Source organism: Rhinoraja longicauda, chromosome 10, assembly GCF_053455715.1.
Source record: "Rhinoraja longicauda isolate Sanriku21f chromosome 10, sRhiLon1.1, whole genome shotgun sequence".
Lineage (NCBI taxonomy): Eukaryota > Metazoa > Chordata > Chondrichthyes > Rajiformes > Arhynchobatidae > Rhinoraja > Rhinoraja longicauda.
In genome coordinates this window covers 37,501,837-37,524,056 of record NC_135962.1, presented here as the reverse complement: position 1 = coordinate 37,524,056, position 22,220 = coordinate 37,501,837, and the positions used below count along the sequence as shown (strand labels likewise).

At 47.0% G+C, this 22,220-nt stretch overlaps 1 protein-coding gene across 1 annotated transcript in view; it reads right to left on the bottom strand.

Moving 5' to 3' along the window:
* Window positions 1-16,891, bottom strand: part of ddhd1b (DDHD domain containing 1b) — a 60,474-nt gene extending 43,583 nt beyond the window's left edge. Inside the window, exons 1-2 of the mRNA XM_078407185.1 lie at window positions 16,327-16,891; window positions 708-884 (exon numbers count right to left, since the gene is read on the bottom strand). Of these exons, the coding sequence (XP_078263311.1) occupies window positions 708-884; window positions 16,327-16,846 (697 nt within the window). The 5' untranslated portion in view covers window positions 16,847-16,891. The remainder of the gene's footprint in view (window positions 1-707; window positions 885-16,326) is intronic.
* Between the last annotated feature and the right edge of the window lie 5,329 nt (window positions 16,892-22,220).

Genomic DNA, 22,220 nt, shown 5'->3' with positions numbered 1-22,220 from the left:
CAATTGTGGAAAGCTTACTCACATTTGGCCGCCCACAAATCCATCTGCACCTTACGATTGCCCCACCAGTATGATGTTAACCCACAGCTCCATGACAGAACCATTCCCAAATGAAGACCCGTGTCAAACAAGGCTGTGTCAATGCCCACTCTCCTCAAACTTTCTTCCACAATTTTGCAGCTCACCTCCAGGCTGTTGCAGGATTGGAGCTAACTTCAGAACAAATGGGAAGCTGTCTTTGGGATGTGGGAGGAAACCGGAGAACCTGGAAAAAAACCATGCTTTCAAAGGGAGAACGCGCAAACTCCACACGGTCAGCACCCGAGAATAGGATTGCACTGAGTCTCCGGCTCTGTTAGGCTCTACTAGCTGTGCCGCCATGCTGTGCAATGCATTCAGGAGTCTGTTAAGCTGCAGCAAGTAAGAATTTCATTATTCCATTGCTGATAAACATTCTTGACTCTTGATTGGATTGTAATTAGCAACAAATCAACAGTTTGTAGTCTGCAAAGCTTTTAACAGTTTACAGAAAAACTAACCTCACAACAAAGGTTAGGTCAGCAGCTCAGAAAGAGTAAATTATAAGTATTATTAAACACACAATGGATTTGAACATTCAAACTTAAAGCATAAATGAAAATGTATAATCTCTATTTCATTGAGAGTGGATTGTGAAACTGGAAATAGGATTATAGGCTTTGCCTTACCGTCTTTACCGTCCATGGGTTTAGCTACATCAAGCTCAAATCCATCCTGGATCTGTTGACCCCGAAAACGTTTCAGGTGTTCAGCTTCTATCAGATCACTGTCTTCCTCTTCCAAAGGCTGCCACGTACCATCAATAAACCATTGGCCACGCATGACAAAAATCTTGTCAGCTTCAGCTAAAATCAAACATCACAAAAATAGTTAATTATTGCAAGATGCAAAATCATGCCTGCCACAAAAGTCACTGAACATTTTTCCATAATTGTACCAGAACAGGCTGCAAAATGCCACTCCAGGATTCTCTACTGTAGCTACTTGATCTCATAGTAATGCAGCATGGAACAGGCCCTTTGGCAGAACTTGTCCATGCCCAACTTCTCCAAGCCATCTGAGCTAAGTCCATTTGCTTGCATTTGGCCCATATCTCTCTAAGCCTTTACTATCCATGTACCTGTCCAAGTGTCTTTTAAATTCTGTTATAGTACCTGCCTCAACTACCTCCTCTGGCAGTTCATTTCATATAACCCACCACCCTCGGTGAAAAGGTTTCCTATTACATTTTGCCCCTCTCAACTTAAAACCAATTCTTCTGGTTTTTGATTCCCCTACCCTGGGAATGAGATTGTGCATTCACTCTATCTACTCCCCTCATAATTTTATACACTTCTATAAGAATGCCCCTCCGTCTCCTGAACCCCAAGGAATAAAGTCCGTCCAAGTTATATAAAGAATAGCAAATGTTGAAGTTCAGCTTATATTTTAAACATTTGTAACATTACATTTACAAAATGGTAGAGTGCAGTCCTGCCCTCCCATCTACCTCAATGGAGACCTTTAAACTATTAGACTTTATCTTGCACTAAATGTTATACCTATTATCTGTACACAGTGGACGGCTCGATTGTAATCATGTAGTCTTTTTTTTGCACACAACAAAAAGCTCTTCACTGTACCTCAGTACACATGACAATAAACTAAACTAAAACAAATTGCAACAGAAAATATGCCAATAATGTTGAAAAAGTACTAATTTCTACATCACAGTGTTCCTGTCCTTGGTATTTCAACAAAATATCTCCAAATTAGCATCTTTCTTTTGAATATCTAACAAGTTACAGAGCGATCAGAATTTTTCCTCAGACCATCTTGAAAAGGATGACTGGTGAAATTATTTCGATTTCCAAATTAAAATAACATAAATGAACTTAGTTATGTTAAATTGTGAACTTCTATTGAGAAATATCTTGCTAAATCAGTGAAGCTTTCATTCCAGTTTGGAGTTAAAGACAATATGAGACACTGGTACCAATTATATATTTGCTGCCAAATATATCTGCCAAAATGATTTAGTGTTAAATTACCACATCAACATGGTGGATGTGTATTAACCTTGCTATTGAAAGGTTAAACTTTGTATTTAAGTGCATACCACTTTAACAATAAACACTGATTGCTGGCAATCTAACTTCACCACTGAAAACTAACTTTTACATGTGCAGACACACTTTTTTAAATGTCATTTCTGTGTTGCATTTCTATAAATTCCTCTTAGTTTCTCCAAATCTAATAATAATAATAATAAACATTTATTTTTTATAGCGCTTTTCCAAATGCTCAAAGACGCTTTACAAAAACAGTCAAGACATAAAAACAAACAGACAAACTATCCTGACAGAGAAGCGGCGAACAAATAGCGCCAGCGTCCTCTCACGTCAGGGTCTGGCAGTAGACAATAAAGAACACAAGACACACAATTACAATTTTTAACACAAACAGCCATCACAGTGATTGCTCCAGGCACACCCTCACTGTGATGGAAGGCAAAGAAAAGTCTTATCTCCTCCTCATTCTTCTCCCGTGGTGCCACGAGGCGATCGAGGCTCCCGACTTTTGAAGCCCCCACCGGGCGATGGAAAGTCCCAGGGCCGAGCCGAGCAGGCCGATGAAGGTCCTGAGCCCCCACTGGGCGATGGAAGGTGCCGCGGCCAGGCCACGCAGGGCGATGAGGGGCCTGCGAGCGGGTCAATCAAACCTCGCGCTTCGGGGTGGTCGAAGCTGCTACGGCTGGAGCTCCCGAAAGCCGGTCGCCAGCCAGGGACCTGCGAGCTCCCGATGTTGCGGTCTGCAGGGCCCACGGCCGAAGCCTCCGAGATGGTAAGTCCAGGCCCTGTGACCGGAGTCTTCAAGGTCGATCCCAGCTGGAGGCCGCCGACTCCACGGTGTTAGGCCGTAGCACGAACGGAGACACAACACGGTAAAGGTCGCATCTCCGTTGAGGAGGAGATTGGAAAAAAGGTTTCCCCCACCCCCCCACCAACCCCCACATATACAGAGTTAAAAATAAATCAAAAGAAACATTCCTTTTGGCACTTAATTTGACTTTGAATAACCTCTTACATACAGTAATCGCCCACTTACATACTTCTCAGCCCTCACATTTATCTTTCTTTTATAAATCAAATATTGGCACTAGAGTCTATGACAATAGGATAATTACTGTAATCCTCATACATACCCCACACCCCAAAGTTTCATCAACACACATGACAGAGACGTTTGCTACAGTTTTCCTTATAAGTTTTAATGACAGAAATCCATGATGAGCCAGCTAATTGGATTAAAAAAACAACAAACTGCTGGAGTAACTCAGCAGGTCAACCAGCATCTCTGGAAAATATGGATAGGTGATGTTTCAGGTCGGGACCCTTCTGCAGACTGATTGTGATGGGGGTGGGGAGAAAGCTGGAAGAGAAGAGGAGCAGGACAAAGCCTGGCAAATTATAGGTGGATACAGTCAAGGGGGGTGGAGGTGATTGGCAAATGGTTGGACAAAGGCCAGAGACGAAAAGACAAAAGGTGTGGGATTAAAAAAGGAAGAATTGCAAACTGTGAAGACAGAGGAAGGAATGCAGGTGGAAGGGATGGGGGAAGGAGAAAACGGGTGCAAGTTCGATATTCAGGAAGGATAGACAGAAGGGAAGAGGAGGTGGGCTGGCATTGCTGGTTAAAGAGGAGATTAATGCAATAACAAGGAGAGACGTTAGCTTGGGTGCTGTAGAATTAGTTTGGGTAGAACTGCGAAATAGCCAAGGGCAGAAAAGCTTGTTGGAGTTGTATACAGACCACCAAACAGCAGTAGGGAGGTTGGGGATAGCATCAAGCAGGAAATTAGGGATGCGTGAAGCAAAGGTACAGCGGTTATCATGGGTGACTTTAATCTACATATAGATGACTATTGAGATTGGGCTAACCAAATTGGTAACAGTGCTGAGGAGGATTTATTGGAATGTATAGGGGATGGTTTTTTAAACCAATATGTAGAAGAACTGACTAGAGGGCAGGCCATCCTAGACTGGATATTGTGTAATGAGGAAGGATTAGTTAGTGATCTTGTTGTGCAGAGCCCCTTGGGCAACAGTGATCATAATATGGTGGAATTCTGCATTACGATGGAGAGTGACACGGTTAATTCAGAGACTAGGGTCCTGAACTTGATGAAAGGAGACTTTTAAGGTATAGAGACGGGAATTGGCTAGGATAGACTAGCAAATTACACTTAAAGGGTTGACGGTGGAGATGCAATGGCAAAGATTTAAAGACCGCATGGTTGACCTCCAGAAATTGTTCATCCCTGCCTGGCGAAAAAATAAAACGGGAAAGGCGGCTTAACCGTGGCTAAAGAGGGAAATCAAGGACAGTATTAAATCCAAGGAAGAGGCATATGAATTGGCCAAAGGAAGCAGCAAACCGGAAGACTGGGAGAAATTTAGAACTCAACAGAGGAGGACAAAGGGGCAAATTAAAAGGGGGGGAAAGAGCATGAAAGAAAGCTTACGGGGAATATAAAAACTGACTGAAAGCTTCTTTAGATATGTAAAAAGGAAAAGATTAGTGAAGACAAATGTAGGTCCCTTACAATCAAAGGCAGGTGAATTTATAATGGGAAACAAGGAAATGGCAGAACAGTTAAACGAGTACTTTGGTTCTGTCTTCACTCAGGAAGACACAGACAATCTCCCAGAAATACAAGGGGACCGAGGATCTAGTGGGAGGGAGGAACTGAAGGGAATCCACATTAGTCAGGACATGGTGTTAGATAAACTGTTGGGACTGAAAGCAGATAAATCCCCAGGGCCTGATGGTCTGCATCCCAGAGAACTCAAGGAGGTGGCCCTAGAAATCATGGATGCTTTGGTGATTATTTTCCAATGTTCTCTCGACTCTGGATCAGTTCCTGTGAACGGGAGGGTAGCCAATGTAACTCCACTTTTTAAGAATGGAGGGAGAGAGAAAACAGGGAATTATAGACCAGTTAGCCTTACATCGGTAGTGGGGAAGATGCTTGAGTCGATTATTAAAGATGTTATAGCAGCACATTTGGAAAGCAGTGACAGGATCGGTCAAAGTCAACATGGATTTATGAAGGGGAAATCATTCTTAACTAATCTTCTGGAAATTTTTGCAGATGTAACAAGTAAAATGGATAAGGGAGAGTCAGTGGATTTGGTGAATCTGGACTTTCAAAAAGCCGTTGACAAGGTCCCACACAAGAGTTTAGTGTGCAAAATTAGAGCACATGGTATTGGGGATAGGGTATTGACATAGATAGAGAACCTGTTGGCAGCCAGGAAGCAAAGAGTAGGAATTAACAGGTCCTTTTCAGAATGGCAGGCAGTGACCAGTGGGATGCTGCAAGTCTCGGTGATGGGACCCCAGTTATTTACAATATATATTAACGATTTAGACGAGGGAATTAAATGTGACACCTTCTGCAGGATAACTTGGATAGGTTGGGTGAGTGGGCAGATGCAGTATAATGTGGATAAATGTGAGGTTATACATTTTGGTGGCAAGAACAGGAAGGCAGATTATTATTTGAATGGTGTCAGATTAGGAACAGGGGAGGTGCAACCAGATCTGGGTGTGCTTCTACATCAGTCACTGAAAGTAAGCATGCAGGTACAGCAGGCAGTGAAGAAGGCTAATGGCATGTTGACCTTCATTGCAAGAGGATTTGATTTAGGAGCAAGGAGGTCCTACTGCAATTGTACAGGGCCCTCATGAGACTGCACCTGGAGTATTGTGTGCAATTTTGGTCTCCTAATTTGAGGAAGGACATTATTGCTATTGAGGGAGTACAGCGTAGGTTCACCAGGTTAATTCCCGAGATGGCGGGACTGACATATGATGAAAGAATGAGTCGACTGGGATGTATTCACTGGAATTTAGAAGGATGAGAGGGAATCTTATATACAATTCTTAAAGGATTGGACAGGCTAGATGCAGGAAAAATGGTCCCAATGTTGGGGGAGTCCAGAACCAGAGGTCACAGTTTAAGAATAAGGGGTAGGCTATTTAGGACTGAGAAGAGGAAAAATTTCTTCACCCAGAGAGTTGTGAATGCAGAGGAGGCCAATTCACTGGATGTTTTCAAGAGAGAGTTAGATTTAAGTCTTAGGGCTAAAGGAATCAAGGGATATGGGAAAAAAGCAGGTACAGGGTGCTGATTTTAGATGATCAGCCATGATCATATTGAATGGCGGTGCTGGTCCAAAGAACTGAATGGCCTACTCCTGCACCTATTTTTCTATGTGTCCCTTTGACCACTTGATTTTTAGATTTAGATTTAGAGATACAGCGCGGAAACAGGCTCTTCAGCCCACCGGGTCCGCGACGCCCAGCGATTCCCGCACATTAACACTATCCTACACACACTAGGGACAATTTTTACATTTGCCCAGCCAATTAACCTACATACCTGTACGTCTTTGGAGTGTGGGAGGAAACCGAAGATCTCGGAGAAAACCCACGCAGGTCACGGGGAGAACGTACAAACTCCGTACAGACGGCGCCTGTAGTCAAGATTGAACCTGAGTCTCCGGCGCTGCATTTGCTTTAAGGCAGCAACTCTACCGCTGCGCCACCGTGCCGCCTCTTGAGTTTCCTCTGGATGCTGTGGATCACCCTTTCACACTTATTCTATGTTGTCCCACTTTCCCATCCACTCGCTGCACATTAGGGGCAATTTAGTTCGGGTTAGAGAAAAAGCGTAGAAGCAGGGCCTTCGCAACGACCAACAATCACCTGTACACCAGTTCTATCCTACACCTTAGGGACAATTTATAAAAGCCAATTAACCTATAAACCTGCAAATCTTTAGAATGTGGGAGGAAACCGGAGCACCTGGAGAAAACCCACATGGTCATTGAGAGAACATGCAAACTCCATACAGACAGCAACCATAGTCAGTATCAAACCCGGGTCTCGGGCGCTGTAAGGCAGCGACTCTACCTCTGCCTAACTGTGCCGCCCAATCTACAGACACCAATTAACCAACAAACTCGCACAGCTTTGGGATGTGGGAGGACACAGGAGTACCCGGAGGAAACCCGTGTGATCACAGGGAGAAGGTGGAAACTCCACATGGACAGGACATTCACCACCATCTACTGCCATTTACATACTAGTAAATGGTAGCAGACGAACAGAGAGACCTATGAGTCCAAGTCCATCGCTCCCCAGAAACGGCAGCATAGGTGGACAGGGTGGCGAAAGTGGCTTATGGCATGCTTATCTTTATAGGTCTGGCCATAATACCCAAGAGCTGGGAGGTTATGTTGCAACTTTACAAAAACACAGATTCGGCAGCACTTTGTTTTATGTGCAGTTCTGTTTGCCGCACGACAGGAAGCATGTGATTGTGCGGAGAGAAAATGCCGCTAACATTCACCAGGATGTTGCTTGTGTTGGAGAACTTTATTTATGGGGAGAGATTGGATAGGATAGGCTAGGCTAGTTTTCTCTGGAGTGAAGAAGCCGAAGGGATGACGGTAGAAGCATGTAAGATTGAGAGAGGTATAGATAGGGTAGATGATTTTAAGGTGAAAGGTGAGAAATTTAAAGGGGAATGAGGGAAAGTTTTGTTTTAAACAAACAACGGTTTATATTTAGATCATGTTGCCAAAGAAGGTGAGGGAATCAGGTGAAATAAATTTAAGAGACATTTGGACAGACACTAAAATAGATAGATGTAAAACATTGTATGATATGTTCCCAATATGGACAAAGGTGATTAACGTAAATAGGCAAAATGGTCAAGCAAAGAGCCCATTTCAGTGCTGTACAACTCTATGGACTCTAAATGCTGGAATGTTCAAGACTCGAGACAGTTAAACCATATACTACAAATTCACAATGTCACAGACTGGGGGAAGGGGAGGGGGATTACTTTGCAATTAAACCCCACCATGACAAATAAAGCTCTGTATTCTCTGTATTCTCTGTAGAAGGGTTAAAACGTCTTTCTTATTTTCACCTCTTCCAACAAACTCGTGTTATTTGAAAAAAAAGATTGTCGCTGCAGAATTACACAATGCAATGTGATTTCACAATGACTCACTGTTTGGGAATCTTTCAATTGACACCAATATTGGAACATTCACTTGGCAGCACAGCGAAAAGAATGAAATAGTTTTAAAGACATTACAAGACCTAATAATTGAGATGGCCATTCTGAAAAACTCAACAACATTTACAACCAGTATTAGTTAAATATTTTTTTAATAACATGGGCTACTGCTAGATTCTTAACAGTTACTGTGTCAGAGGTATTAGTATGGCGTAAAAGAATTCACTAATGAGTCAAATAATTTGATATCAAGGAGCCACAGCGTGGAAACAGGCCCTTCAGCTCAAATTGCCCACACCAACCAACATGTCCAATCTACACTAGTCCCATTTGCCTGAATTTGGCCCATATCCCTCTTAACCTGTCCCGTCCAAATACCTGTCTAAAAGCTTCTTAAACATTGCGATGGTCCCTGCCTCAACTGCCTCCTCTGGCAGCTCATTCCATACATCCACCACCCTTTGTGTGAAAAATATCCTGCACCGTCAACTCCATCTACACTTCATGCTGCCTCAGAATGCAGCCAGCAGAGTGAAGGATTTTTCTCACTCTGGTCACTTCTTCTCTCTTCTCCCATCAGGCAGAAGATACAAAAGCAGGAACCACCAGATTAAGGAAAAGTTTCTTCCATCTGTTATCTGACTACTGAACAGTCCTCCCATAAATTAGGGTTTATCCTCCAATCCTCCAACCCACATCGTGGACCTTGCACTTTTTCTCTGCAACTGTAACGCTACCATGCTGTAACATTATATTCTGCACTCTGGTATTTTTCTCTTGGCACTTCTTGTTGTATTTGTATATGGCTTGATTATACTGGTGTGTAGTATGATTTGATTGGCTCGCATGCAAACAAAGCTTTTCACTGTATCTTGGTACTCGTGACAATACTAAATCAATCACTAAAAGTGTAATGGTGACAGATTATCAGGACACTTGATTACATTTAGTAATGGGGTGATAATTTTAATACAAGGGGCATTGAATACCAATTTATCCAGCGTGCCCAATGACTCACTATCAACATCTGACTCCCAAGCACACTGAAGCTGTTGAAAGCAGTTTGGAGCAAGCGGTTTTGTTTAACTAACTGTATACAGGGTGACAGCAATTTTACCAGGCACATGCTTCAATTATTTATTTTACTGTGGCCATTTCATCCGGCCATTGTAATCACTGAACCATGATCTCATGGTGCATCGTTGTCCACCTGTTTACTAATTTTAACAAACTTTATGCGGAACAATTAACATTGCAAACCCCAATTCTATACAGACAGCTGTTGTGCGGCAGATGGAAACGCAGCCAATTGTATTCATTACAATGGATAGAATAACTCGTCTTGTCTGAGGCTGCAAACAGGACTTTGCTAACTGTTCTCTAAGGAAAATATAGACGCAAGGGACTGCAGATGCTGGAATCTTGCGTAGAACACATAGTGCTGGAGTAACTCAGTGGGTCAGGCAGCATCTCTGGAGGACAACGTGTCTGAAGAAGTGTCCTGACCCGAAACGCCGCCCATCCATGTTCTCCAGAGATGCTGTTTAACCCGCTGAGTTACTCCAATACTTATCATTCTTCTCTAAGGAAACACTGGCCAAAGGCAAGTACTTTTTTCTTAATGACAGAACAAGGCAACTCAGAGATCACCGTGGACAGTTGAGTTTTACTACCTGTCAACCAACAGATATACTATTTTCAGATGAATATTGACCCAAGCTTTATTCTGATAACAATTTTCTCAATTTCCAATTGCTCTTCTCCAGCGACACAAGCACAAAATCTAGACTGATGTTCCCACGCAGAACCGCACTATCATTTTTAAGTTGAAACATTCGACCAAAGCACCGGGTACAGAGGTCCAGGGGACAATATTAAAGGGAGACGTATAGCAGAACCTATAACAGCTCGATTATCTTCATCACCAGGTGACATAATTAAATCTAATCAGGGTTATACAGCATGAAAACAGACCCATCAGCCCAAGCCATCCAAGCTGAGCAACATGCCCCATCTAAGCTGGTCACATTTGCCCACGTTTGTTCCTTGTTCCTTTAAACCTTTCTTACCCATTTAATTGTTCAAATGTCTTTGAAATGTTGTTACTGCCTCAGCTTCTTCCTCTGGCAGCTCGTTCCAAATACCCACCACTCTCTCTCTGAAAAAGTTGCCCTCCGGTTCCTATTAAATCTCTTTCCTCTCATCTTAAGCCTATGCCCTCTAGCTTTTGATTCCCTATCCTAAGAAAAAGTCTCTGTGCTCCAAACCCTTGTGATTTTATATATCTCTGCAAGATCATCCCTCAGCCTTCTGCACTCCAAGGAATAAAGTCCAGTCCTGCTCAATCTCTCTCTATAGCTCAGGCCCTCAACATCCTCATAAATCTTCTCAGCACTCTTCCCAGCTTAATGACATTTTTGCTTTAGCAGGGTGACCAAAACTGAACACAGTACTCCAAATGTAGCTTCACCAACATCGTACAACTGTAACATAACGTTCCAATTCCCATGTGTAGGAAAAAAACTGCAGATGCTGGTTTAAATCGAAGATAGACACAAAATGCTGGAGTAACTCAGCGGGACAGGCAGTATCTCTGGAGAGAAGGAATGGGTGATGTTTCGGGTCGAGACCCTTCTTCAGACTGATGTCAGGGGAGCGGGAGGTACAGAGGTAAAATGTAGTTGGAGACAATAAGACTGGTCGGAGAACTGGGAAAGGGGAAGGGATGGAGAGAGAGGGAAAGCAAGGGCTAGTTGAAGTTAGAGAAGTCAATGTTCATAAGCTATCCAAGCGAAATATGAGCTCCTGTTCATCCAATTTGCGCTGGGCCTCACTCTAACAATGGAGGAAGCCCAGGATGAAAGGGCCGTGTGGTTCCAACTTCCATACTCATTTCTCTGACTGATAATGGCAGCATGCTAAAATCCTTCTTCAAGATTCAAGATTCAAGATAGCTTTATTGTCATCCAAATTGGACGAAATTCAGTCACCCACAGTCCAACAACAAAAGCATCAAAATAGGCATTAAAATTACACAACCCCCAAAACACACAAAAAAAAGAAACATCCATCAAGGAAACATCCATCACAGTGAGTCTCCCCCAGTCCTCTCCTCACTGTGATGGAAGGCCACAATGTCTTTCCCTTCTCCTGCCGTCCTCTCCCGCAGTCAGGTTGTTGTGGTTGCAGGCCGCGCCGGACGGTCCGCAGCGGCCCGAGCCTAAGGCGAGTCGCAGCCGCTCCCGCAGCCTCCGAAGACGGCCGGCTCCGCCGATGATAAGTCCGATCCGGGGCGAGCGAACACGCTGCTGCTGCCGCTGTTGCTGCACGTCGGGGCGGTCGTGGCTCCCAACATTGAAGCCCCCGCCCAGCAGGGAAATATCCCGTGGCATATCTTAGGCCGCGCCGGACGGTGAAATGTCCGCGACCCAAGCCCCGCGACCCCGGGGGGTCGAACACGCTGCCGCTCCACTCGGCCCGAGCCTAAGGCGAGTCGCAGCCGCTCCCGCAGCCTCCGAAGACGGCCGGCTTCATCACCCTATCTACTTGTGATGTAATTTTCAGGGAACTTTGTACCTGTTGACCTAGATCCCTCTGCTCTACAACACTCCCCAGGGCCCTACCATTCACTGTAAAAGTCCTGCATGGGTTTGAATTCCCCAAAAAACAACATCCTGCATTTATATGCATTAAATACCTTTAGCCATTCCTCAGCCCATTTGATCAAAATCCTGCTGTGATTCTTGATAACCATCTTCACCGTCTATGATACCCTATTTTAATGTCATTTTTGTATGCCCAACCTTTCAATATTTCCAAATGTTTAGGTTGAGAGGGCAATGGTCATATTATAATGTAATTTCTGTCTCACTCATTGCATCGACAACCTTCATAGAATCTGTGTTCTGGCCAGCATACTAAAGCTATGTAATTTGTACCATCTTAGTCAAAAATTGCTAACATTGTGTACAATTATCATGATGTTCTCTGGACTCTTTAACAACTCCCCCCACTTATGACCCCTTACCACACCAAACACTTTCTTCACCACCTCTCTCCTATGGTCTTTCACCGTCTTGCTGCTTACTCCTGCCAGAGCAATCCTTCCAGTCTCCTCCCACTGTTCACACGCTTGTAATCGGCTTCCACACAGTCTTTCAAGATTAAGGCGTGTGTTTCTCAATCCAAATTTGATCCCAAGGTAATCTTGTTAATCCTCAGAGCTGTTGTCACTGCAACTGATGGAACATTGTGACCAAAATGGATTGTTTCTTCCAGTTGGCCCTGTGACAGTCCCCAACAACAGCACATCCATCCCGCCAAATTAAACTAGAGTTGGTGACATTCAGTAAATCTTCCGTAAAGCTTTATGGATGCTCAAAGGATGGTGGCATTTTGCTCTCTGTACTGCCATTTATCGCCCCCACACATCAACTGCTGATTGCTCTATCTCTGTCCCTGGGATTTTCACCGAGTCTTTTTGCTATGTTTGATTGAGTTCCTCAGTTATTTCTTTTCTTGACTATCGAATGGCACAATTTAAATTTGTCTTCATCACGTGCGATTGCTACATCCGTATTGTAGCATCCCAAAACAATGCGGCTGGTTGCTTGGAAATCATATTACTGAATACTTACAATGACAAAGGAGAATTAATGGAATTAAGGAGAAACTGCTGGAGGAAATCATTGAGATTGCTTGTTGCTTCAGATTCCAGCATCTGTGGTCCCTGGCGTGTCCAAAATAAACAGGACGTCAATGCCAAACTCAAGCTTTTTAATAACACGTTCCAAACAATTGCATTAATGAGCAAAGCCTGATGTAATAGCAGTGAATAAATAATGCCAATGGTCTTCTTAAAAGTGCATTTATAATACAAACGCTCTCTTAAGACAAATTGACAAATTTAGGTAGACCAAGGCTGACAAATTGCCTTATGAAGTGACAAAAATAGCTTCAAGCAGCATTTGTGGAGGCAAAGCTATCGGCGTCTATAGATGCTGCATGACCCTCTGCGTTCTTCCAGCAGAGTTGAGAGAAGGAACTGCAGATACAGGAATCTTGAGCAAAGTACTGGAGGAGCCTAATAGGTCAGGCAGCATCTGTGGAAGGATTGGACAGATCATGCGTAAAATGGCGACACAAGAGACTGCAGATGTTAAAATCTCCAGCAAGACACAAACAGCTGGAGGAGCTCAGGCAGTAAAGCAGCATCTATGGAGGGAATGGACAGACAACGGCAGGAGAATGGGGTTGAGAGGGAAAGATAGATCAGCCAAGATTGAATGGCAGAGAAGACTCAAAGGTCCAAATGGCCTAGTTCTGCTCCTAGAACTTATGAACAACATTTGGCTCGGGACCCCTTTTCAGACTCATTTGCGTAGCGAGGAGAAAATTAGAAAGGAAAAGTGGGGGCAGGATAAAGCCTGGCATTTTCCCCTATACTCCAATCGGTCCGAAGATGAATCCCAAACAAAACAATAGACAATAGGTGCAGCAAGACACAAACACGAACATAGTCCTTCCTCAAGTACCATTCGGCCCTTCGAGCCAGCACCATTCAATGAGATCATGGCTGATCATTCTCAATCAGTACCCCATTCCTGCCTTCTCCCCATACCCCCTGACTCCGCTATCCTTACGAGCTCTATCTAGCTCTCTCTTGAATGCATTCAGAGAATTGGCCTCCACTGCCTTCTGAGGCAGTGAATTCCACAGATTTACAGCTCTCTGACTGAAAAGGTTTTTCCTCCTCTCCGTTCTAAATGGCCTACCTCTTATTCTTAAACTGTGGCCCCTGGTTCTGGACTCCCCCAACATTGGGAACATGTTTCCTGCCTCTAACGTGTCCAACCCCTTAATAATCGTATATGTTTCAATAAGATCTCCTCTCATCCTTCTAAATTCCAGTGTATACAAGCCTAGTCGCTCCAGTCTTTCAACATAGTCCCGCCATTCCGGGAATTAACCTAGTAAACCTACACTGCACGCCCTCAATAGCAAGAATATCCTTCCTCAAATTTGGAGACCAAAACTGCACACAGTAATCCAGGTGCAGTCTCACTAGGGCCTTTACAACTGCAGAAGGACCTCTTTGCTCCTATACGCAACTCCTCTTGTTATGAAGGCCAACATTCCATTGGCTTTCTTCACTGCCTGCTGTACCTGCATGCTTCCTTTCAGTGACAGATGCACTAGGACACCCAGATCTCGTTGTACGTCCCCTTTTCCTAACTTGACACCATTAAGATAATAATCTGCCTTCTTATTCTTACCACCAAAGTGGATAACCTCACACTTATCCACATTAAACTGCATCTGCCATGCATCCGCCCACTCACACAACCTGCCCAAGTCACCCTGCAACCTCATAGCATCTTCCTCACAGCTCACACTACCACCCAGCTTTGTATCATCTGCAAATTTGCTAATGGTACTTTTAATCCCTTCATCCAAGTCATTAATGTATATTGTAAATAGCTGCAGTCCCAGCACCGAGCCTTGCGGTACCCCACTAGTCACTGCCTGCCATTCTGAAAGGGACCCATTTAACCATCATCTGTCCATTCTCTCCACAGCTGCTGCCTGACCCACTGAGTTCCTCCAACACTTTGTGATTAATCGTGTTCAGCCCTTGCGCAGATGTCACTACAACCTACATTGGGCTTTGATAGACATTGGACATGTGGCTGACAGTCTCCCTGTGACAAGTGAGGAGTGACACGTACAGTGCCAGTACATGGGATAAAATTTCATCTATATCGCTGGATATCTGGTTGACAATGCCCCTGAGACAGAAGGGACACTTACATTTAGACTTACCATCCCTGTAAGAGGAGTGACAATCTCCCTGTGACAGTTATGATGCCAGTACACAGGGTAACACTGGATAATTTTCCTGTAACAGGAGGGACACCTACACTACATTTACACATAATGTAACAGGAGTGACAATCTCCCTGTGACAAATGGAAAGGGATACTTATGATGGCAGACAAAGGAATAGTTAGCCCTCCAGTAACTGTAACTTGCAGTTACATGGAGTACATAAGAGGAATAGATCGGGTAGATGCACTCTTGCCCAGAGATGGTGAATCAAGGACCAGAGGACATAGGCTTAAGATGAGAGGGAAAATATTTAATAGCAACTGGAGGGCAACTTTTTCACAGAGAAAGTGGTGGGTGTATGGAACAAACTGCCAGAAGAGGTAGTTGAGTCTGGGACTATCCCAATGTTTAAGAAGCAGTTACACAGGTACATGGATAGGACAGGTTTGGAGGGATATGGATCAAGCGCAGGTAGGTGGGAAGAGTGTAGCTGGGTCATGTTGGCCAGTGTAGACAAGTTGGGCCTGTTTCCACACTATCACTCCATGACTCCACTCTCCCTGCAAACAGGAGTGATAAGCACCCTGCAACACCTTTGGTACAAATAGACAGGGTAACACTGGTCATGTGGGTGACAATTTCCTTGCAACAGGAGGGACACCTGCACTACATTTACACTTACTGTAATAGGAGTGACAATCTCTCTGCAACAGGAGGGACACTTACAGGGGAAACACTTCTCTGCAACTGGAGCTGTGAAGGACAACCTCCCTGTGGCAGAAGGGACACTTACATTTACACACTCTCCTGTGACAGTTACAGCGCCAGTACATGGGGTAACACTGTACAGTACATGTGAGACCCAAAATGTCACCTATTCCTTTTCCCCAAAGATGCTGCCTGACCCACTAAGTTACTCCAGCTTTTTATGTCTATCTTATGTGAGTGACAATCACCCTATGACAAGTATTAGGGTGCCAGATACAAGATAACACAGGACATGTGGGGACAATTTCCCTCCAACAGGGAATACTTACACTACATTTACACTTACTCTCCCTGTGACACTTACATCTCCAGTACATGAGGTAACACTGTACATGCCAGTGACAATCTCCCCATGCCAAGTACTTAGGATGCAAGTTACAATATAACACCGGGCATGTGGGTGACAATTTCCCTGTAACAGGTACAGGTCTCCCTGTGACATTTACGGTGCCAGCACACGGGACATCACAGGACATGTGTGTGACAATCTCCCTGCAACAGGGGATACTTACACTACATTTACACTTGTTCTCCCTGTGACACTTACGGTGCCAGCACACGGGGTAACTAACAGTGAACATGTGGGTGGGTGCCAATCTCTCTGCAACACTTACGGTGCCAGTACACGGGGTAACACTGCTTCTCCATCACGTTGACCTCGTACAGCCCCCCTCGGACACAGACGGTGTCGGGGGCCGGGCGGATCGGGCTGTCCTTGGCCTCCCTCTGCCCGTGTTCCCGGTACATGAGCTCGATGCGCAGCGAGTCGTAGCCGATGAAGGGTTTCCATCCCTTGCGGTCCTCCCGGTAGAACCAGCGCACCTCCTCTGAGCCCAGCTCGGCCACCACGTCGTAGCGGTGGCGGATGCTGGAGGCGGAGGTGGAGATGGTTCGTCCTCGCCGGCCCACCGAGGTGTCGCTCTCGCTGAACTCGGCCGTCTCCTGCTCCTCGTCGGCCCGCATGTAAGACAGCGACGAGTCCGAGTCGGCCGTGAACAGGTCGAAGTTGCTGCCGCTCATCGAGTGGTACATCTCCAGGCCGAAGCGGCCCGACCGCCGGCGGTTCTGGTATCCCGGCGAGCGGGGCGGGGAGACCGGCCTGTCGTCGAACTGAACCCCAGGCTGCGACTCCATCCTTCCCTGCTCCTAGCCCGCCTGGCGGCCGCGTATGTCGGCTGAGGGCCGGGCCGCGGTGAGCAGGAGGGAGGGAGGGAGGGAGAGAGAGAGAGAGAGAGAGGGGGAGGAAGGGGGGCGGAGCGGGAGGTGGGGAGACGCCGCCTCTCTAACTCGGGCCCTGCGGGCGCCGCCTCCTCCTTCCCCCGGCACCGCTCAGAGAGCCCGGGCCCGCGTCACAAGGCGCCGCACGTCAGCGCCTGGAGACCGTAAACACCCCGGGCCCCCCGGACCCCCCACACCCGGGGGCCCCCCGACCCCCACATCCAGGGTCACCGACCCCCCACACCACGGGCACACACCCCGACCCCCCACCCTGGGCCCCGGGCCCCACACCCCCACACCCCGGGCCCCCAACCCCCGGGCCCCAGGCCCGACCCCAACAGCCCGACCCCCACACCCCGGGCCCCCGACCACCACACCCCGCGCCCCCGACCCCCACATCCAGGGTCACCGACCCCCACACCACGGGCCCACACCCCGACCCCCCCCACCCTGGGCCCCGACCCCCACACCCCGGGCCCCCAGGCCCGACCCCAACAGCCCGACCCCCACACCCCGGGCCCCCGACCACCACACCCCGCGCCCCCGACCCCCACACCACGGGCCCCCGACCTCCACACCCCGGGCCCCCGACCCTCACATCCAAGGCCCCCGGGCCCCGACCCCCACATCCAGGGTCCCCGACCCCCACACCCCGGGCCCGACCCCAACAGCCCGACCCCCGACCACCACACCCCGGGCCCGACCCCAACACCCCTGGCCCCCACACCCAGGGCCCCAGGCCCGACCCCACATCCCGGGCCCCCGACCCCCACACCCCGGGCCCCCGACAACCCCGGCACCCACACCCTGGGCCCCCGGGTCCCCACACCCCGGGCCCCCAGGCCCGACCCCCGGGCCCCCGACCCCCCACACCCCGGGCCCCCGACCCCCCACACCCCGGGCCCGACCCCCACATCTTGGGCCCCCGACGCCCACACCCCGGGACCAGGGCCCGACCCTCACACCCTGGGCCCCCACACCCGGACCGCAAACCGGGTCCGCACGACCCAGATCTTAGTGGCCCGAGTCCCAACCCCTTCAAGAGACTGCAAAAACACCTCAGGCTGCAGGTCCCAGACCCTCACACACTGAGTCTCAACCCCCACCACCGCCCCAGCCTCAGGTCAGCCCCCCCAGGAGACTGCAAATACCCTGGGGCCCAGGACCCAGACCCTCATGTCCCCTCTCCCCACCCCTCCCGGCCCCTGGTCTTTAGGACCCAATCTCTTACACATCAGGTCTCAGCCGCTCAGCATACTGCAAACACCAGGGCCCCCAGCCTCAGCCCCCCTTAGCCACCCCCCCTTAAAGACCATAATCACCTCAGGTCCTGGGCCTCAGTCTCACACTGCCCCCCCAGTATCTTTTCCCCCACAAAACAACCTGGGTCTTATAGCCAAGCCTCTCGCCCTCAGGTCCCTGGAGACCATAAACACCTTGGGTCCCCCAGGTTTCCTCTCCTAAATCCCCACTTCCATTTTATAGAAGGCAGCTTCTATCATCAAGGATCCCCATCATCCTCACTTCTCACTGCTGCCGTTGGGCAGGAGTTACAGAAACCTGAGATTCCACACTATCACATAACAAGCACCGTGCATCAGCTCCAAGGGAACATAAGGCTCCTGGGCCTCAGCCTCTCCTCTACCCACTGCCCTCGGAGACCACAAACATTCCAGGTTACCACTTCTGCCATTTTGATGCCTATTTTGTAGAAGGCAGCATCTATCGTCAAGGATCCCCACTATCTGGGGAAAGTGCACTTCTCACTGCAAGAGGTACCGAAGCCTGAAGTACAACAACATCAGGTTCTGCAACAACAGCTTTCAAGAGAGAGCTGGATAGAGCTCTTAAGGATAGCGGAGTGAGGGGGTATGGGGAGAAGGCAGGAACGGGGTACAGATTGAGAGTGATCAGCCATGATCGCATTGAATGGCGGTGCTGGCTCGAAGGGCTGAATGGCCTACTCCTGCACCTATTGTCTATTGTCTAACAAGTTTCCTACAGCCACCAGGTTCTTGAGCCAATCTGTACAACCATACCCCTACTTCAGCATCAGAACACAACACACCAGAACACAACAGACTACCTCTTCCCCACTCGCGGACTTGTTTTGTTTCTTTTATAATTATGTTTTTGCACTGACGTCTTGTTTTTTTTTGCATTGTCTTTTCCCATGTAGAATTTGAGGTGTAATTTATGTATACATTTTTGTATGTTTGTCTGAGTCCATCTGCCTGTGATGATGCTGCAAGCGAGATTTTAAAATGTCCACACATTTTCAAACCCCTGTGATCAGTCCTCGTCCTGCTGAAATGCTGGCTCTCAGTTCCAGGCTCATGTCCAGACCTAAATTGTCAATCAAGGAGGACACGTCTCAGATTCCTTTGTGGCCCTTTCTTTAAAGGGCCTTTAAAATGCTTCTGAAAATTTTGGTCATCAATTTTTGTTTATGCATAGGTCGTTCTCCCTATTATCAAAAGGCACTCTACAAACAAAATATAGTGTTGTATCCCTGCTCCTCATCACCCATCCCCAAGTCCCAAAATTTCCCTTTTATCCCTCCTCTTTCCACTCCCCCCATCTCCTTCCACCCATATCTCTCCCTCTGGCTTTGCATTTCACTCCTCTCCTTATCTGACCTACATCCCATCACCTACATCCACCTATCACTGGCTAGGCTTTGCCCAACCCGTACTTCTCTGATCCATCTTTCCTTCCCCATCTCCATTGTTCCGAAGAAGGGCACTGTCTGTCGATACCCTCCACAGATGCTGCCTGACCTGCTGAATTCTTCCTGCACTTTGTGTTTTACTCCATGCTGTTATATCCATAGAGTCTTGTGATAGAATGTGCTGTCAAGCCAAGGGCAAGGATGCCATTTGCAAAATACTGCAACGCATCATTTTGATTGCTGATGATACCAGCAAAATTGCTGACTATGATCTATATCAAGACATTTCCAAGGAAAGTAAGTCAGGAAGCTTTGTGAATTCTGAAAATATGATCACTCGACAGTTAATTATTTGGATAACAATCTTAAATTGACAGCCCATGTCTTACAAATAACTGGAAAGTGAATGGATTATGTTAACCTGTCATTTATCATAGAATGGTTGCAGTACAAATGAAATCATTTGACCTATCGAGATCATGCTAGCTTTCTACCAAGCAACTCTCCTGTTCCATGCCTTGGCCTGTTGTCCATAACCTTGCAACCTTTTCCTCACCATATGTTTCTCATATTAGTCATAGAGTTATAGAGTGACACAGTGTGGAAACGGGCCCTTCGGCCCAACTTGCCCACACCGACCAACATGTCCCAGCTACCTAGTCCCACCTGCCTGCATTTGGTCCATATGCCTCCAAACTTATCCTAACCATGTACGGTAGCGCAGCGGTAGAGTTGCTGCTTTACAGCGAATGCAGCGCCGGAGACTCAGGTTCGATCCTGACTAAGGGGGCTGCACTGTAAGGAGTTTGTACGTTCTCCCCGTGACCTGCGTGGGTTTTCTCCGAGATCTTCGGTTTCCTCCCGCACTCCAAAGACGTACAGGTATGTAGGTTAATTGGCTGGGTAAATGTAAAAATTGTCCCTAGTGGGTGTAGGATAGTGTTAATGTACGGGGATCGCTGGGCGGCACGGACTTGGAGGGCCGAAAAGGCCTGTTTCCGGCTGTATATATATGATGATGATGATGGGATAGTCTCAGCCTCAAGTACTTCCTCGGGCAGCTTGTCCATACACCCACCACCCTTTGTGTGAAAAAGTTACCCCCTCAGATTCCTGTTAAATCGTTTCCCCTTCATCTTGAACCTATGTCCTCTGGTCCTAGATTCCACTATTCTGGGCAAGGGATTCTGTGCATCTACCCGATCTATTCCTCATGATTTTGCACACCTCTATAAGATCACCCCTCATCCTCCTGTGCTCCAAGGAATAGAGACCCAGCCTACTCAACTTCTCCCAATAGCTCAGACCCTCTAGTCCTGGCAACATCCTCGTATATCTTCTTTAAACCCTTTCAAGCTTGACAATATTTTTACCATAACATGGTGCCCAGAATTGAAGACTATATTCTAAATACGGTCTCACCAATGTCTTATACAACTGCAAAATGACCTCCCAACCTCTATACTCTATTCTCTGACTGATGAAGGCCAAAGTGCCAAAAGTCTTTTTGACCACCTTATCTACCCGCGACTCGACCTTCAATGAACCATGCACCTGCACTCCTGGATCCCTCTGCTCTACAACACTCCCCAGAGCCCTACCATTCACTGTGTAGGTCCTGCCCTTGTTCGACGTTCTAAAATGCAACACCTCACACTTCTCTGTACAGGTACTCCTCAATTTACAATGCTTCGACTTGCGCTATTTCGACTTTATAGACAATAGACAATAGACAATAGGTGCAGGAGTAGGCCATTCAGCCCTTCGAGCCAGCACCGCCATTCAATGCGATCATGGCTGATCACTCTCAATCAGTACCCCGTTCCTGCCTTCTCCCCATACCCCCTCACTCCGCTATCCTTAAGAGCTCTATCCAGCTCTCTCTTGAAAGCATCCAACGAACTGGCCTCCACTGCCTTCTGAGGCAGAGAATTCCACACCTTCACCACTCTCTGACTGAAAAAGTTCTTCCTCATCTCCGTTCTAAATGGCCTACCCCTTATTCTTAAACTGTGGCCCCTTGTTCTGGACTCCCCCAACATTGGGAACATGTTTCCTGCCTCTAATGTGTCCAATCCCCTAATTATCTTATATGTTTCAATAAGATCCCCCCTCATCCTTCTAAATTCCAGTGTATACAAGCCCAATCGCTCCAGCCTTTCAACATACGACAGTCCCGCCATTCCGGGAATTAACCTAGTGAACCTACGCTGCACGCCCTCCATAGCAAGAATATCCTTCCTCAAATTTGGAGACCAAAACTGCACACAGTACTCCAGGTGCGGTCTCACCAGGGCCCGGTACAACTGTAGAAGGACCTCTTTGCTCCTATACTCAACTCCTCTTGTTATGAAGGCCAACATTCCATTGGCTTTCTTCACTGCCTGCTGTACCTGCATGCTTCCTTTCATTGACTGATGCACTAGGACACCCAGATCTCGTTGAACTCCCCCTCCTCCTAACTTGACACCATTCAGATAATAATCTGCCTTTCTATTCTTACTTCCAAAGTGAATAACCTCACACTTATCTACATTAAACTGCATCTGCCATGTATCCGCCCACTCACACAACCTGTCCAAGTCACCCTGCAGCCTTATTGCATCTTCCTCACAATTC